Consider the following 18,875-nt stretch of genomic DNA (forward strand, 5'->3'; position numbering starts at 1 on the left):
TTGGTTGGCTCTGATTAGTTATGTTAAAATAATAGAACTACTTTAAGCAGAAATAAACAGTAAATCCACATTTTCTATTAACATGGTGTTTCAGTAGCAGCTACTCCTCCAATAAAACATGTGCAGTTTTGTGGTCAAAAACGTATAAAACTGAGCATGTTCTGTCTCCAGGAGCCTCTGCATCTTGTAGTTGGTAACATGCTCTGATTAAATCCAGGCGTTTCTGATTACAAACACCTGGCTGCAGGGGCGGAGTTTGGATAGACCACACACACTATCACACTTTTCCCCAAATCCCCTCCTCCGTCACTCTTTTTTTCAGGCCTCCAGGTACTGACCAGTTTAGAAGCTCTATCTGAAATGTGGTTTTGGGTGGCATTTATGTGTTAAGTCCCACTTTAATGCTTATGAGTAGACTTGGCTTACTGAGATACTGAACCTCTTCAATGCATAAATTATTTTAGAATCGTTATTACATATAAATTACTAGGGGTGTAACGATATCCAAGTCTCATGATATGGTGGGGAGGCTCATGATTAGGGATGTAACAATATCCATATTCTTCTAAAAATGCCTTGACAAGACTTAATCCAAAGAACTAAGACTTAAACGTGTCTAGAACTGTTATTTCTTCTTGTAATCTACTTGAAATGGAGCAAAGAATCATGGTCTATGTAGTCTTTTTTTTAGATATTGCTGCACCATAACTCTTGATTTAAGAAAAGAGACTTGTAATGTGATATATTGTGATGGTAATATCATGAGAACTTCAACGATACAATATTACAATATTTCTTTTATTGCTGAAATGGGGTAAATTAATTTATCCTATGAGCTCAGTTTATTAGTGTAGATATGTGTCTAAACATGAGTATTCGTATATCTTCAGTGGTAATAGCACAAATCACCTTTAAACACTGACTGTTAGTTCCTGTGCTGTTATAGAATAGCCTACAGGAAACATGATATTGAGTGACATTGATTAAACAGGTGACATGAATAATAAGTATCTCATTACCATGGATACCTGTCAGGGGTGTAAATTAAGTGCCTTTTCCAATTTATTATAAAGCCATATTGATCTCTGAAGGGACATTATACACGTATTAGCTCGACATATTCTTTTTATACCATTTGAATAGTGCACAACTGTGACAGACAGAGTATTCAGACATATTTATAGTTTATTTTGTATACACAGTATCCATAGCACAAATAACAGAGGAACAGGAAGAGTGAGGATAAAGAAAGCAGGGGCAGTCAGAGGAAACACAAGCATCCCTTTAATAACTCCTGTAGCGGTACTGTTCTGTAATAATGGGCCGATCCTGTGCCAATGCAACTTCTCAATGTGAGACATGTAAACAGTCATCATCAGTCTCATTTTGGTCCAGATAATGTGACATCAAGTTACAAAACTACATAAGGGAATCCAAAGACATTCAATTTGGCAGTTTTAAGAAGCTGTATTGTATTGTAGCTCAAAGTAGCAAAAAACAACAAGTAATACTCGTGAAACAAAGGACCCGGTATGGCACGAACGTAAGCGTTAATACATTGTTTATCACTGTTTATAATTCAGCTCTTGAGCCAAAATGGCGGGCTACATGAAGCACTGGGAGAGGATGGAGAGCAGGAAAGCATACAATACTTGCTGGTTTACTTCGTGTTAATGTTGGAGGCTCCATGCTTCAAAACCAGGGGGAGTTTTCAGTACCATGCAAAGGGTGTTCACATGCTTAGATCGCATGCACACAAAATACACGGAAAAAGACAAAAATCCTTATTATAACTACATGATTTCAGTCCATAAACAGGAGGAGGCGGCCTGTAGGCGACCAAGGCAAAAAGGGCGTCCAATCACGTACAAGATACGTGCTGCATATTCTCTATGACACAGTAGTAGAAAACAAATGGATAGAGGAAATACATATAACAAGATCTGCTGATACAAAGCTACCAAAGATTCTGCCAAACTTTTTCTTGTAAGGGGTCATCTAAACACATAGAAATCTTCAAATGATCTAAGGTAGTAAAAGCACATTCATTTTGTAGTATAAAATCTCTTTTGAAATATATATTTACAAAAATGGTTGACGAGGGTAAACATCTCCGGAGTGATTAAGCGGAACATAAACAGAAACATAAGCATTTTTATAGACATTTTAAGACTTTTCTCTTTACAACAATAATACATAACATAGCTTTTATCATAATACTAACCTTTACATAGATAGTCTACTGCCCATAGAGTCAGAAAACTAGCATGCGACAGAGGACTGCTTTGTGCATATACTAGGATTTTTTAACTTCAACCAAAATATTCAGGTTTTTCTGACCCTATGTGGTGGACTTTACTCTGCCCACAACATAAATAGTTTGTTACTGTACACTCAACAGACTGGGCCAGGATTAAACTGTGTTAACAGAGGGAAATAGAAGATTTGAAGGTGGTTGGAAATGCTTAATTATAACTTTGGCACTCTTAATGCTTTATGTAACAGTACTGTACTATAGTTGGTCTGGACGCTAAGATAAAAATGACAGTAAAGTTCAAAATAACAAAAACATATAATAATCTGCAAATATTAACCTGCTATTTGAATGTTACCTACAGTATAGCGGTGGCTGACTACTGTTGAAATGGTAAAACAATAAATCTATAAATAAATATATAACATTTTACACAGTGATCCAAAGTTTACACGATTATACACAGGAATAGCTCACCTGTACAAATAAGGATTACGTAAATAAAACTGAAATAAATTTGGTACTTCGCAATGATCTTCTGACCAATATGTAACGAGCTATTGTGATTGATGTTGATGGCGGTTGTCTGGGATTTGTAGTTTGTTTTGGAAGAGTCCTTGTAGTTCCTGTTCATACCACACTGTGCAGCGAGGGGTGGAGGAACTGAGGGTTGATGTAGGAGAAGCCCGCGAACTCACTCTGATCGATGTTGGCGATCACCAGTTGGTCTGGTGGGGTCAGGACGGGCTGGGTGCGGGTGAAGAACTTGTCGAAGTTTTCCGCACCTTTGCCGCACTGAAAAAGATCAGCAATAGATTAGATATGCAGTCATACATGGCCTATTTTTTTTATTACTTTTTGGCAAATAATACCATGTTAGCATCTTGTTGCTTTGTTGCGTTTTTCAATTAAATGATATAGATGATATTTATATGAAGTATTTATATTTATATTTAAATAATTATATAACGTATTTACATTTGCCATTGAATTTTCGTCACCTGACAAGCTCAAGATCAAAAAGTGACAGTCAACGCACACGCAGAGTACTGTAGTGCAGTTAAGGACAGCAAAAGGATGAATGTTAAAGTATGAAAACTGTGTGAGTGCAGAGTTTTCACAGAACAGTGGACGACTGATAATATTTTGTTCAGTGTAAGGACTACGTCTACGTCGCCAGGGTCATACAATGCTACGGCCAGTTATACGGCTGACCCGACCCTAGCCCCCCATCGCAGTCAAGAGTGATAAAGTGGCCCCCAGAGAAAAAGGTTTGGTGACCCCTGGTCTATACTATGAGACTTTAGGATTGATAGATACAATAGTGAGGTAAGTGTCACTATATAAGTTTTTATGTTGCAGTTATTGTGAAAAGAAATGTCAAAATTGCCATTATTCAGCTTACTGCCAATTATTAAAACCATGACCAAATAAATGAGATCTTAATTCACTTTCATTCATTCGGACTGAAAGAGATCACAATTCAAGTTTGTGACAAGGTTTATTAAAAGTAATTAAAATAAGTAATTAAGTGACATAAACAACCAGATCAAAAGCATCTTATATTTAGATGTACTTTTTGGAGTGTAGAATTGGAATTTGACTTTTTTGGATTATACTGTGACTTGACCAAATAATCTTCCTCATCCCTCTGTAGAATTATATATCACCAAATATTGTAAACACAAATCACAGAACTTTGTAAATAGCTTTTCTGTGCTTTTATTTGTCTCATTTAAAGGCATCACACACTGATCAGAGGGACTCTAATGATTAGTTTACCACTCGCGACTTAAACGATCAGACTTTTCATCCTGTTGCTTTTCGACAGCGCGCCATGGGTCCCAGAGGGAAGGTGCAGGGAAATGTCGAAGCGCGTGTGTAACCAGGCAGAGGTTGTAATTAGATTAGAGTCGTCCACAGTGGAGGTCAGTGCATCAGTGTGGGGGTGGCTCTGGGCTGTCAGGCTCTCCAGATTATGAAGACTATATTTCCCTGACCATAGTGTATTTGTGCATAGAGAAGAGCTAAAAAGTATTTGGCCTTAAACTTGGAGCTTACCTCATGTTAAAAAACCTATAAAACTTGAACCATTCATCGTTTTGTGCCAATTGTGGCCCCGTCCGAAATCTGGGGAAATTCTGACAGTGAAAGCGCACATACATAAACCAAAAATACTCTTGAATTACAAATAAAATAGTTTGCTTGCAACTAAGCGTAAGTACAAAAAATAAATTTAATTCAACAAAAACAATTGAGAATGATCCTTCATTACATAATTAGCAAACCAGAAAAATGTGTAAATGCATTTGCACTGAGAATGAAAAATGCAGCAAAAGTCCCTTTAGACATACAGCATTTCAGTCAGGTCAGCCTGGTTTAGAATAGTGTAACATTAATATTAACAAACTTAGCCTCAGGAGAACCCTCCCTCCAGACTACAGTGACGCATAGATGAGCTCACAGCGCACAAAGACATGGGACCTACATTCAGTCCTGCTTCCTCTGAGTATGAATGGAGCCTGATACTTCCGCTACGTAATCCCACCATTTACTGTGGCTGCGGAGGGGACAGTGAGGGAACTCTGCAGTTAACAGGGCTATTTATATTCACCAAGGCACCACCCAAGGCAGAGGAAGGGGGGAGGAGGAAGGTGCATAGGTGGCTAATTAAAGAGAGGAGACTAATTTCAGGACTGGTGGCCGTAGCTGGGGTTTTGTCTCAAGTCTGTCTGACTTACATTCTGGGACATTTTCTCAATTTCATGTGTTTTGATAGCAAAAATAACTTAGAAAGCATGTATTCTAATACTGAGCAGGATCACCTCTCGATAGATGAGACCTATAACTTCTCACCTGCTTGTCTCCGTGGAGATTAATTAACGTTTAATGCCATACTGCGTAACGTTTTGAGAAAAACAATAACAAGCCAAATGTATTTTTACACTGTTTAGTTGAGCTGTTAGCAAGATTATGTTTTAAAATGTATGATTACTATTCATAGACATTTTCAGAAAGTCAAGATCCAGGTATGACTTAATGCTCTGAATTCTTAACTGTATCTGGATGCTGAATTTAACTTTTTTGTTTATTAATTTATATTTTTCAACCAATTTGTGATATGCATAACACATAGTATTAAACACAAGAGATTTAAAAACTATCATAGCATTATTTTTACATTTTGCAGTGACATTTAGGATCACCATTTAAAGCTGTATACATTTACCACTCTTACCACCTCTTGGTTAATTGTACACCACAAAAAAGCAATATCTCTGTAAGTTAAAATGACTTAGCTTAAGATCATTTTTCTTTATTTGAGTAGATTCAATTTGACAAGTGAAATGATCTACCAGTGGAGAAAGGTTTTCTTAATTCAAGCAACATTAGATTTTGTTTCTTATTTTAAGTGTTTTTTTTTTTATCTTAAGTTTAGTCAGATGTATTTTTATATTTTAAGTACAAAAAGTCTTGTTCCACTGGTAGTCCATTTTACTTGTCAAGTGAAATCTATTCAAATCATTATACAACTTTCTTAATTCAAGTGCCGTAATCTTAACTGGGCTAGATTAGAGTTTTTGCAGAGTAAGTATATCATTACAATCACCAACCCAGTGTACTCCAAATCAAATGAGTTTCTGCCGCCTGTATGAGACAGATTGTACACACCACTTTAGGTTTGAAGGGGGGCTGGATCTCTCTGTTGGCGAGGCGCTCCCAGTCGATGCGTCTGAAAAAGGCCTGCTCCCGGACATCGCGCTCGCCCTCTGGTCCACACCCTAAGCGCTTGGATGGGTGCTTGGTCATCAGCTAAGACAACATAAATGTTATAATTAAATATTTATTTTTACTTGTACATTTACATTTATATAATTATTCCTTGTTTGACACCAGTCTTTTGGTATTTTTGCTACTTATTTTGAATGTATTATTACCATTTATATTTTTGCTCTTTGTTATTATATTATATTTGTCAGCTGTGTCCAAGTGATTTCCCTTGTGGATCAATAAAGTTTGTTTAAGTCTATAAGCTCTAAATTATAGTCATTCTATAGGTGTTGGTAAAGTGTCTCTCTCTACTGCTTTAAAAAGTACCATCTGTTTTATTAGACAATTTCTGTTTCCAAAAAAATTGAAGCGAACCATGACAGCGTCTCTGTTTATTTGCTATAATATGTTTGCGGAATGTAATTTCACAGTACGCACAGGTCCCCTTGTTTTTGAATGACTCAGGCTGCACCTTAATTGAATCTACTCTGGTGTGAAAAGTGAGAATGAAAACTCATTTCCTTGTGGGTAAATAATAATGGACAGGCATGACACCACTTCTATGTGATAATACAGAAAAGGCCCAGGTGGGACACAGGAGGTAGACACTTCCAAAAATAGACAGTTTCCTCTAAAATAAGCAGAAAAACTGTACCCAGAAACAATACCTAAGTTTAAGAAGTTACACTTTCACTTTTTAATTGCATGAGTAAATTGTATGTACACAGTGATTAAGCAACAAATACTTGTGTTAGGAGAGGGCGATATTGAAAAAATGAACATCTCAAATATTATTTTAGTATCTCAAGAACAATATTCATGATATTATGTTAACAGCAGAGTCATGTATATTTATAATATAACTACTGTCCATTTTCAGGTTCAATCTGTTTTTTTGCTAGCCTGATTCATCAGGCGGTTTCACTTTGTGGAAACCATCTGACCTGGCAGCATTCATTTTCTCGATGGTAGACGGGTACTTTTTTTATTTAAACAATCGCTGCTATTTGGTCATGATGTATGTAATGCACCGCTAACGGGGCTAACTGGTATATTAAGGTTTTCCTAAATCCCATGGGAAGAAGGGCAATAACGTCTTTCCCCTTGATAAAGTTCACCAAACATTCTCTTTGTTCCGGCTTTAGATCCTCGATCTCAGGAATCATTGCCAACACAGAATGCATGGCTTCATCTACATCCATCTCAACTGCTTTGTTTACTATTGTGCTGCACCACAAAAAGAAACCCAGTCATGGCTTAACAGCTCTTCGCTGATTGGCCGGTGCGCAGTCTACAACTTCCAGGGTTCTTACAAATCATGTAGTGTATTCCGATTGGAGGCACTAGGTGGTTTTTGCTGATTTTTTTGCAGTATTCAAAACAATATTCATGCCATTGTTGATATTAGAATAACCTCCACACCTCTAATCTGTGATGATTTGCACATGTGTGTTTGTTTATGATACCTTATCCTTACATATGAGTTAGTTTAATTTTTATGGTCCATTCTTTTGAAATTGTGAAATACCTGTTTTTGTCCAATTACATTAACTCTAGATATAAATCAGATATTACTCCAATCAGGGTTTGAGGTTGTTAAAGTTAAGGATCAGAGGACATTGTGGTGTAACACTTACTCCTTTGCAGATGGACACTGCCTCTTTCGACATGGATTTGGGATAAGACACATTGTGCTCCATGATGGACTGGAAAAGCTCGTCCTCATCTTCACCATCAAAAGGGGGCTGAAGAGGGACAAAAGGAGCAATGTTGTTTATTGTATTGTTCACGTTGTCCAAACTATTTGAGTTGTCATTGCATTTAATAAAAAAAACCCTAAAATAATTAGTTACCTGTCCTGCAAGCATCTCATACAGAAGAACTCCATAGGCCCACCAGTCCACTGACTTCCCATAAGGCTGGTATGCAATAATCTAAAAAGACACAAAGAGTTTATTAAGTTTTGTTTAATGCAATGAAAACACTGTTCAGTTAGTATCATAATAACACTTATATGTTTTAAAAAGTAGGATGGTGTTCAGATTGCACATTGTAAACAACTCCAGGACCACTAACATTTGAAAGAAGACTCATATATCAAAAATCCCATGAGTTTCAGAACATATCATAAAAAGAATTTTCCATGAGAAGACAGAAAGATATTTTGTACTTTTTAGAAGACATTGCAGTCTTTGATAATTGTGCCAACTCATATTGCAATTTCGATTTGATTATGATAACTGTACAAACCTAGTGAGATGTAAAAATGCTCTTGAATATTCAAATTAAACTGTGGATTTAATTTACAGAGGAGATAATGAAAAGAGCAGCAGCGATATCTTTTGGAAACTCAAACCCGGCGTCATTAGATAAAGTGACTATTTTGAGCAACAGTAACAATGGGATCTTTCTGCTACCAGCCAATTTGCCTTCCTACTTGTTACACCCCCACATGGAGACACACATCCACTCTAACACTAATCATGAAGACAATCCTGCGCCGAGAGCCACTGCAGCTGCACTTTTCAAATGTTCACAGTTCACTAAAGAGCAATTAGACGCTCCACTGCTGACACAAATCAGCACAAGAGACAGATATATAGCTCCTGATGTGACCTGGGAAATGTAGAGGATTTTGTTATAATGTAAAGGGAAGTCATGAGCAGTTAGATGTAATTTTCTGAAGAGGGAATGCAACCAGATACTGTGGGTGTATTATTTGTAAGTAAAATATGTTGGCAAATTAAATATGATTATACATAATTTAATGTAATAGAATATATTTAGTTGAATATTCACAAATACAACTTGAAGGTGCACATACTTTTATAACTGGGGTCTGGTACTAGGTGCTTGTCTTCATAGAGGTGTTATTGTTTTGCCTGGAGTGTTCCACTGTATGGCATTAGACCTATCTTGCATTTATTCAATTACAAGTGATTTTACTACTAAAATACCTTGATAACAACCTATAACAACCTGATGGCATCACCTGTCTTCATTGAGCTAGATAAGTTTAATGCTATACCATGTAACATTCTGGATAAAGCAATAACATCTCCATGGAGATCATCAGGTGGCCAATGTTGCACAAGACAGGTTACAAAGCGTAATCTTTAAATACATGTTTTTCCCTTTTCTGATTGTCCTGGACCCTGTACCAGTTACCTAACCTAATAACCTAACCTAATAATACCAGATATTATTGTTTGTAAAACTATTGTACACATTTTCTTAAAAGTGCACTGTGTAACTTTACTTGTGGACAGTTCACCGCCTGCTTGTCTCCATGGAGAACATCTTAAATGTAAATTAAATTAATAAATGTAAATTAAATGTATCCATCACCTGTCATGAAACTTGGCCCTGCGCTATCACCTGCTGTCTCCTTAGAGATAAATAGTATAAAAAAAAGAACATGGGAACATTCCAGGCATATCACCATGGAGAGAAGCAGGTGATGGATTCTCCACCAGAAATTTTTTCCTTTAAGAGGAACCAGAATAAGCCCTTCTTTCTACTCCTTCTCAAACTCACTGTGACTTGTTAAATGTTACAGTTCATCATGTTCTGTATTATTAATGTTAAAGCAAATAAAATTCATTCATTCATATAGAGGTGATCTAGATCAGTCTCACCTCTGGAGCGATGTAGTCAGGTGTACCACAGAAGGTGCGCGTGGTCATGCCTTCGTACATGTTTTCTTTGCACATGCCAAAGTCTGCGATTTTAATGTGACCTTCTGAGTCCAGCATCACGTTGTCCAGTTTCAGATCCCTGCAGCAGAGCACAGGATTCACATGTATTTATTTTAATTATGATTCCCCAATGTTACTGTCACATGGAGAATTAAACACTGCATCAATTACAGTGGCACCATTAACTGTTGTCATGTCACTGCCGTATATAATTATTACGCTCCAGGCAGCAAATTAGCTACAACTTGGTAAACTGCGTCTCTCCTGTTAAGGTTAAAGGTTCTGATGATTCTTGAATTTTAACTTAATTTGGTGGGATAATATTTGGTGTAAATATATATTATAGTTTTACACCAATCAAGAAGCAATTTATGAAAAAAACTTGAAAAATATGTTATGAAAATTGAAAATGACTTGAAGTACACAGTTCTGTTTTAGACTGAATACAGCTCAGCACAGTTTACACAGAAGAAATACTTTCCCCCCCTAATATTTTCAATATTTCAACAAAATAAATGTGTTTTCTCATATTTTTATTTGTCAGATATTATTTTGTGTGTACACACGTTTTGGCCCAGTGTACTACATGGTTGCTAGGTAACAGTTATGGAATTCCCTCTTGTAATATTTACAAACAGGAAGTAAAAGTTGAAATCTAAAATGTTTAAAATCTTAAGTATAATTATTCTAACTGTGTTTTAGTAAAATTTCTAGTCCAACTTGTCATATGCATTTTTATGTTAGAATAAATAAATAAATAGATCTATCTTAAAATAAATAAAACATGTCAATTTTGTAAAAACCCAAACTGTAGAGACAAAACACAGCGTGATATGTTGAGCAAATTAAAGAGAAAGGTGCAGCTGGCATGGCTTCTGTGAGCGGTACAGAACAAGTATAAGATTAAATTAAATAGCATAACTCATATTATTCTTGGTTCCACCCTGCTCACTGAGGTACCATCTTTATTATGAGCCCACGCGAGTTTGGCTCTGGAAAGTTTCCAGAGCCAGTGGAAACTACTATAATTATTCACAAAACACTGAGAAGAGCAGCCGTATAAGGTTCAGCTTTGTTTGTGGCGTAGTATTCATACAGTTAAGTGACTAAAGTAGAAAAAGTAGGTTCAAAATCATCTTAACAGCATTCCTTGTCAAACATTTTTGCTTCTACATTTTTGTGGACAAAAATATGTCTTTAATAAGAGGCAGAATTCACTCCAGTCAGAGGTCATTCAAACATTTGGAGATACCTGTAAATGATTCCTCTTCGATGCAGGAAAAATAATCCAACGGCAATCTCTGCTGCATAAAATCTGCACAATAAAATAATATGGAATCAAACTTCAGTCATGTTTGTGCCTATGCATCTGCACTCCTAATGAATTCAAAACATATACTGAATATAGTAATTGGTATTTTTGTTGCTATTGCACAAACCATTTGAACCCAATTGCAAAGGGCTATTGATGTTTTTTAATGAGGTCTTACACGATAACAAACAGAAAAGAAAATCTGTTTTTTAAATTTGTTTTTAATGTCTTGGCCTTGGGCTTCAAAAGCAAAGAAATTGTTATTGACTTTGGTTAAAACTGAATGCAGAAAATATTAGTTATTACCTAGAGTATTGTTTTGGTTGTGCTCTGGATTGACTCACTCTGAACTTAAAATCTAGTTCAGAAAGTTTAATATTATGGCAAAAAACAAAACAAAAACATCACTATCAAACAGAATTTTAAATATAAATCTGTATTTTATCCAGTAAAATACTCTAATAATGTCATAATCTACTCACAACACACAACGAAAGACTTTAATCCTTACACTGCCTGTGGCTCTTTGAACTTGCCCATGCGTTGGATGTGGTACATGAGGTCGCCTCCATTGATGTACTCCATGACAAAGTAAAGTCGGTCCTGGAAACAAAAGAGTATCCTGGTTAATGACAAATTTCAGTATTTACATTTTTAGGCCATTTTCAGAAGCAGAATACCAAAAGTGATTCACCCAAGTGCCCCGAAGGTGTTTAATGCTATACGTTATATATTAGAGATCCATCAATATTAGGGCTCTGTATCATTAAGACGTGGCCGATACGATACATACCTTGATACACAGGCCACGATACGATACATATCTCGATACAAGGCACTTTCGATTCGGTATATTGCAAATCGATTTGATATGGTTCAATAAAAGCAATGGCTGTGATGCTAAACGTCTTTGTTAAACCACTACTTGTGCAAAGTTCATATGAAACACACTGATCAAAACAGTGAAAATGTCAAATGTGTCACATAAACAAGTTCCCTCCCCTTACACAAGCAATAAATCTGTAGCGCAGTAACAAAATAATTGAGTAAAATATACCAAAAAAATACTTTTGGCAATATATCAATACAGCAGCCCAAGATATCGTTACTGTATCATCACATTAAATGATACAATATTTTACTATTTTTGCACACCCCTAATCAAAATGTTTGGCGATACAAATTGTTTAGAATCCAAAGCAAACAATGGCGGATAAGCTCTGCTGATATTTTTGGGTAGATCTTGATGAGTTTTCTAAAATTATGTAATTGAAATTTAATAAAACTCCCCCACAGCTCTTTTTAACCCATATAAGAGAGCAGTGTAGTCACATTTTGTGCAGTTTCCCTTTGTGCTAAAGTTTTTAAATAAAGCTTTATAAGTACTTATTAGGCAGCAGATTAACTGAAGCAAAATATGAAAAAATAAAATGTGCTGGAGATTTAAAGTTGATATGCTAAAAGCCCAAATACTGAACCGATATATACATATGCTAAACAATTATATAAACATACAGCCACAAAAAGACACATTTGTTGCACTGAGGATGATTTGGCAGACATGCATGAGCACAAAGAGACTGGTGAAGCTTAGCGCATCTATATGGAAAAAAAAGCAATCTTAGATATCACCAACACTGATGTTCACACTGATAAATGCACCTGTACTTTGATATGTATAAGGTTTCAGTAAGTGTTCCTATCAGCGTCCACTGCTCACGTCACCGGCGCTTTGTGTGGCTTTGTATTCACAGGTGGTCTGTGCTTTTTAAGGCGGAGGCCAGTAATAAAAACTGCAGGTGGAGAGACTGAATGATCGATGATGGTGATGACAGCACATACATAGAAGGAAAATCTGAAACGATGATGAATGGACTATTGTATGTAATAATAGAGATAGGTCTGGGCTGAAGTACACACCACCGTCTGAAAGCAGGAGTGTAGCTGTGTGAGGAAAGGGGGCTTGTCTCTCTGGGCCAGCACCCGCTTCTCCACCATCGTGCATTCAACGTCATCATCCTGGATCACCACGTCTTTCTTTAAGATCTTGATTGCATACAGCTCCTCAGTGGACTTCATCTCAGCTAGCATCACCTATAGAAAAATTGCAAAGGTGAATAGATGTGCCACAAACAGGACCATAGAAAAAACTTTATATAACTATACTTTTAAAAGCCTTAATAAAGCACAAACACTATGACTTAAAGTGCATAGGACAGGTGTTCACATTTTTCTAATTATTAGGTGGTTTGGTAGGATAGTATCTGTGATAAATATTTATTGTTGCAATCTGGGGAAAAAAAATTAAAAGAAAAGAAAAAAATACAGAAGAAGATCTTACTTAATTATAAAACTCTATCTACGTCATCAACCCAGAAAATTCCATCCAAGATTCAGCGGCGTGGTTCACACTGATGAACACATAGTTTCTTAAGAATGTTTTTTTGTTCATACTGTATTAAGGCTGATTAGGTTCTTATAAAATGGTACTAGACAGTTTTTTTCCAGACCTTGCCAAAGCTGCCTTTTCCGAGCAGAGCCAGGAAGTTGAAGTCGCTGAGTCTGACCCGGTCCATGTTCCCAGAGGGCAGGCTGAAGCGCCGATGATCGGTTGGTGTGATCATTTTTTTGCCATGGCCTAACTTGGCTTTCTGTGATAAAAAAGTAAAAGAAATACATATTTTTATTAATCTTTTCATAAGCTTTGGAATCATTTAGTTGGAATAAAAAGGACACCACTACATTGAGTTCAAATTACATTTGTGCTTAATAATTCCAGTCAGAATTTGTAATCAGGAGGCAAGACTTTATATAGAATATATAGAAAGCAAAAAGGCACCAGTAAAACAAGAGATCTTTATATTTCAATGTACTTTGAATGTGTTTTCACAGATTTGAGGCCCAGAGAACTAAACCTTTCCCATGAGATTTGGAAGCATGCACTTTTTGACATGCAGCCGTTCATAGAGGGTAATCTTCTTTTCACAATTATTTTTTGAGAAACTGCGAAGAGGACCGTCAGCGGGGGGCACCAGCCAGCCATGGATCCCCGTCGTTATAATGACAGGCCTGCCAGCAGACAAGAACTAAAGGGCAATTAGGGCCCCGCCCGCACCCATCACCACTCGCACCGCTGTCTCTGTCTGCTGGTGGAGTAAAAGCCGTTGCCAAGGTGACCATTTTTGGATAACAATGTGACCATAGTAGTCTAAACATTAAAAAATCCTCTGCTTCATATTTACATAAGTGAGAATAATTGTGTTTAAACTGCATTTTAAATGTTCACTTTTTAACTTTTCTGGTGAAGCCACATGCTTGTCTCCATGTAGTTGTCATTGTTATTTGCCATTAATACTGAAGTCAATATTACAATGTTCCACAGTATGGCTCTATCTAAATGGAGACAAGCAGACACTGCCAGATACTGTTACATAGTGCACATTTAAGGAAGAGACATTACAGACAATTTATCTGACTCCTAAATAAGTGAATATGGTGTAATAATACATAAATACTGAATATTTATGTTTGAGGTAAGAAAGTGTAGCATTCACATTGCACCACCAGTTTTACTACAAATACACAATAACACTGCCTCAGGTGTTAAGATGTGGCATGCAAAGAAAAAGCCTGGTAATTCAGAGTTAGATTCAGAGTTTAAAGTCATGCATCATGTCAAAAAGGCCTTCTATAGTCCAAACTATAGAGGAGGGACCACACTTCAGCAGGGTCAGCAGGTGCAGTGTGAGACAGAAAAGGCCATTATTTACTAACAATATCGCCATCTTGTGTTCAAAAAAGGAACATGTGTGCAGCTGCCCTGCTTTTGTATAATTTTCCCTACAAGCCTGTTAGCATAATCTTTATCTATAACTATATAATTCTATTAAAACCACAATATTTACATGAGTGCTTTAAGCAACAGATGCCCTTCTCAAAAAGATTTTATTTTTCTGAACCGTAACCTGTGGCTAAAAATACCTGGCCTCTGACCTTCAAACTACAAAATGTAACCCTAACTTCTAACAATAAAGGGACCTGAACTTAGTTAACCTGTAGGAATTTTGGTCAAGAACCAAAATTGATGTGAAAGATGATATTTTATGTTGAACATTTCTATTTCTAAATCTTTAAACTACAATAGATTTGTGGTAATAATTATTGCAGAGTACTGAATAACCTTCTAGCAATAACATGGCCATGATTTTGTGTATAAAACCTGTGGTAATGTAAGTGAAATAACATACATTTTGACTGTTTTTACTGTCCAATATCACTGACAGAGATGTGGATGTCTCATCGTGACCATCATTTTTTTTTTGCAATTGAAAGCTTTTGTTAGTAAATAGATTGGTTTGTGGATGTCTGCCAGAGATCCACAAACAATCTGAAGTCTAAAATGAGAAGCAGGCTGGTAGCATTAGAAGAACACAGCAGGCAGAGGCTACCTTTAAATAGTGGATATTTAACTGGCAGGCCTAAAAGACAAACAACATTTGAATTAAAGTTATTTAATTAGTGTGTGTGTGAGTTTTGTTGTAAAAAGTGACATGTTACAACACATAATAAAAGCACAGAGGAGGTAGAACAATGCATCTTTGAGCCAGATGGGGCCAGCACAGTATTTTGTCTAGTTTCCACGGCAACTACAAGCGTGTATGAAGTCTGTAAGGATATAGTCAAGGTCAGCACTTTATGAAAAGAAAATTCAAATCAGCAACAGCATTATTTAGGATTAAAATTATAACCAAACCTCAATGCTATTTAAGTCGAAATCGGTTATGGCAAACAGGGTATTGTAGAAATGTTATTAAGAAACACCCACAAAATTGTAATAGGCTATTTTGCACAGTTGTCATTTGACACGGATTGGACACTAGATGGCGTACGTAGGCTGAATATTTTGCACCATGCTCATCAACCATGCCAAGTTCCTATTGAAGAAGGGTCTCACTTGTTAAAATGTTCACTTCTAGTTTCATATTCATTAACCTGTTAGGACCTGATGAGTATCTACTCTTGTAAATATAACAAATGAAAAACATTTTGGTTTGGTTTAAATCAAAAATACATTTCTCAACTTGTACACTGATAATCTTAAAGGCAGATTAATAAAAAAAAGACTATATATTTTTAGAACATCATGATTAGAAACTTCAAACATATTTCAACCATTCAAGTCAGTGTTATTTTAGTGTTGAAAATAAGAAAATACTACATGTTTTTTTAAAAGATTTAATTAAAAGATGGAGCACAGAGAGCTTCAACATAAGGAAGTATGGAGAAAGTATCTTCACTGCTGATGTATGACTTTACTTTCAGCTTCCTAACTTAATGCACCTATCCTTATTACATAATTTTTACAAACTTCTATTAAATTTGCAAATTCAGCAGGAGCAGAAGCTGATCTTTCTCCTACTCTGCTGAAAAATGACGAGCAGGTTACCATGGCGACGGGAGAAAAATACATTTGAATTGTCAACATATGAAGGATGACAGGACAAGAACTTTTCAGCTGAAATGTGTGGTTTGTCATTACCTCAAATTTCTGACGGAGTTCAAAGTTTACGTCGTCAACTTCTGGGATGGGAACATTGTAGTACTCTCCTTCTTCCTGGTTCAGCAACTTGTACCTGAAATACAAAAATAAGAGTTTGGATGCCAGGTTAAAGCATTGGACTGGTAAAGTCGTATATTCAGGGTTCCCACTCTTTTTCACTGACAAAATTTCAACACTTTTCCATGACTTTACAGCACCCTACATGTGCAGAAATAAACATACTTTTAGGGCTAAATATGAAACGTTAACCCTTTACATTCACCTTATGGTTATGGTATTAAATTTTTTTAACATTCAAAATACTGTCACTGCATTTATTGTTGTCTCTGTTAAACAAAAGAAGCAAATGTTTGGAAATAATAAGAATAGCCTAATGATAACATAACAGAAGACTGTAGTTGTGTGAAAGAGATACTAAAATTCAATGACTTTTCCAAAACTTTCATTGAATTTACAAAATTTCATGACTTCTCCAGGATTTTCATAACTGTGGGAACTCTGTATATAACACAAAATTGGCTCTTGTGAGTTTTAAAACATGTTATAATGCTGTTACCTCCTCAAAAACCAAATACCTGAAGTTGTGTTTTGTTTCACTGACACATGTTTGAATAACCCTTTATTATTAGTCTGTCTACATCTCCAAAGCTCAAAATACTTACTCCACCTTGTGATGGCATGAAGCAGTAGTTTCCAATTTAATAGCTACCTTTTATCTTTACTTCAGTAGAGATTATCAATTCCAGGGCTGACATTATCCAAATGATTCAAGTAAAAGTGTATGTCGTGTTTTCTGTTTGAGAGAGGAATTTAGCCTAAATATACAGGATTTGTGTGTTAAACATTTGTGAATGAAACAAAACACAACTCCAGGTGTGTTTGTGATGAGTAAACATTATAACATAATCATAATATGGGCCCTTTAAATGTTTCATAATGATATCATCTATGCTGGTTTATCTAAGACAACATGACTCCTGTTTTCCGTGCCTGCTTAGCCTCAAGTCTCTCTGAACCTTAAGCCGTGGTCAATCAGGCTGTGTTTAGTCGAAAGTGGCAGTGGAAACTTTGCTTTGGAAAAGTGATTTGAAAGTGTTTATGAATGAGAGGAACTGTTGTACCGTCACGCATTACATCAAACTGTCTGCAAATGAAGAAGAAGCCAGGTCAAGAAAATATGATCAGATTGTTTAGTCATTTTGAATTGGTTTGATACAAGGTTTATAAAATGTATAAATAATATAATAAATATGTGCTTGGTTGGTAAAATTAATAGCCACCTGTCCTGTTATAAACTTGCCTCATCCTCAACTAGAAAAGCACATCTCTTCTCCCCTTTCTACCCACCAGACGGCCAGGAAGCAAGGAATCTGCACCTCCCTGAGAACAAAACTCCAGAAAGAACACTTGGACTAAGACCCCCCCTGACCCCCCCAAAAAAGACTGTCTATATGCCTTTTCACGATTTACCATTTATCATTAATTTATTACGCATGGGATAGAGAGAAACGTAATTTTGATTCTTCGTATGTCTAGTAAAAGTGAAGAAATTGACAGTAAAGATAACTTTGAACTTTGAACATGAATACATAAAACTTCTACTTTTGCAAAAAACAGTAACTTGGCTTTGAAAAACATAATCAGCATTTTAGTGCACATTAAAACAACAACATACATGAAAAACATACACAAGAGATTATTTCAGTTGCTAGAAAGTGATTATGGCGTATTCTCAAATGGGGGGTGAGAGTCATTACACAAATAGTTAATCAGATTTTTTTTATAATTGTGAGGATTAGGCCCTTGATCTTGGTATGTTACAACAAGACTGTAACATTACAACAGTCACTTTACCTGTCTCCATAAAAGGTTGTGATGTAATCTGAACCCAGCCATTTATTGAACAAATTGTTAACAATGAGCACTTTGTTTATTTGCTGTTATTGCAGTTATTTTGTGTGTGCGACTACTGCAACAATATAAAATCTAATGGAGCACTATGTAACTTTTGGTGCCAGGGTTTCATTACCATGATCATTTTCTGGCTTTTGCTGGAATGTTCCCCTGCATGGTATTAAAGTTATCTAACATGCACGTTTTATTACTTACTTTTTATTACTTTTATTGCTTTATTGCTCAAGAATACCTTTAAAAACAGCAACAGAAATACTGATATTATTGTCAGTGTGGTCTCCTCACCACAGATATGACTTGTAATTTGATTTGGTCTCAGCTTGTCTCTATGGAGATGGATAAGTTTAATTTAATACTGAGGAACAT

The 18,875-nt window shown here is 36.1% G+C and overlaps 1 protein-coding gene across 2 annotated transcripts in view; it reads right to left on the reverse strand.

The window, feature by feature from the left end:
• Positions 1–2,884: 2,884 nt before the first annotated feature.
• The window catches only part of prkcab (protein kinase C, alpha, b), a 96,392-nt gene continuing 80,401 nt past the window's right edge, over positions 2,885–18,875 (reverse strand). Inside the window, exons 8-18 of one of the 2 annotated variants that reach the window (XM_020932324.2) lie at positions 16,575–16,668; positions 15,484–15,513; positions 13,546–13,686; positions 12,956–13,129; positions 11,547–11,638; positions 10,976–11,038; positions 9,664–9,802; positions 7,879–7,959; positions 7,663–7,770; positions 5,927–6,067; positions 2,885–3,049 (exon numbers count right to left, since the gene is read on the reverse strand). In XM_020932324.2, the coding sequence (XP_020787983.1) occupies positions 2,885–3,049; positions 5,927–6,067; positions 7,663–7,770; positions 7,879–7,959; positions 9,664–9,802; positions 10,976–11,038; positions 11,547–11,638; positions 12,956–13,129; positions 13,546–13,686; positions 15,484–15,513; positions 16,575–16,668 (1,228 nt within the window). The remainder of the gene's footprint in view (positions 3,050–5,926; positions 6,068–7,662; positions 7,771–7,878; positions 7,960–9,663; positions 9,803–10,975; positions 11,039–11,546; positions 11,639–12,955; positions 13,130–13,545; positions 13,687–15,483; positions 15,514–16,574; positions 16,669–18,875) is intronic. The other variant, XM_055152594.1, reaches the window with a different exon arrangement.

The sequence above is a fragment of the Boleophthalmus pectinirostris genome, unplaced genomic scaffold (genome assembly GCF_026225935.1).
Source record: "Boleophthalmus pectinirostris isolate CB_2022bp ecotype Guang Dong unplaced genomic scaffold, ASM2622593v1 HiC_scaffold_17, whole genome shotgun sequence".
Taxonomy (NCBI): domain Eukaryota; kingdom Metazoa; phylum Chordata; class Actinopteri; order Gobiiformes; family Gobiidae; genus Boleophthalmus; species Boleophthalmus pectinirostris.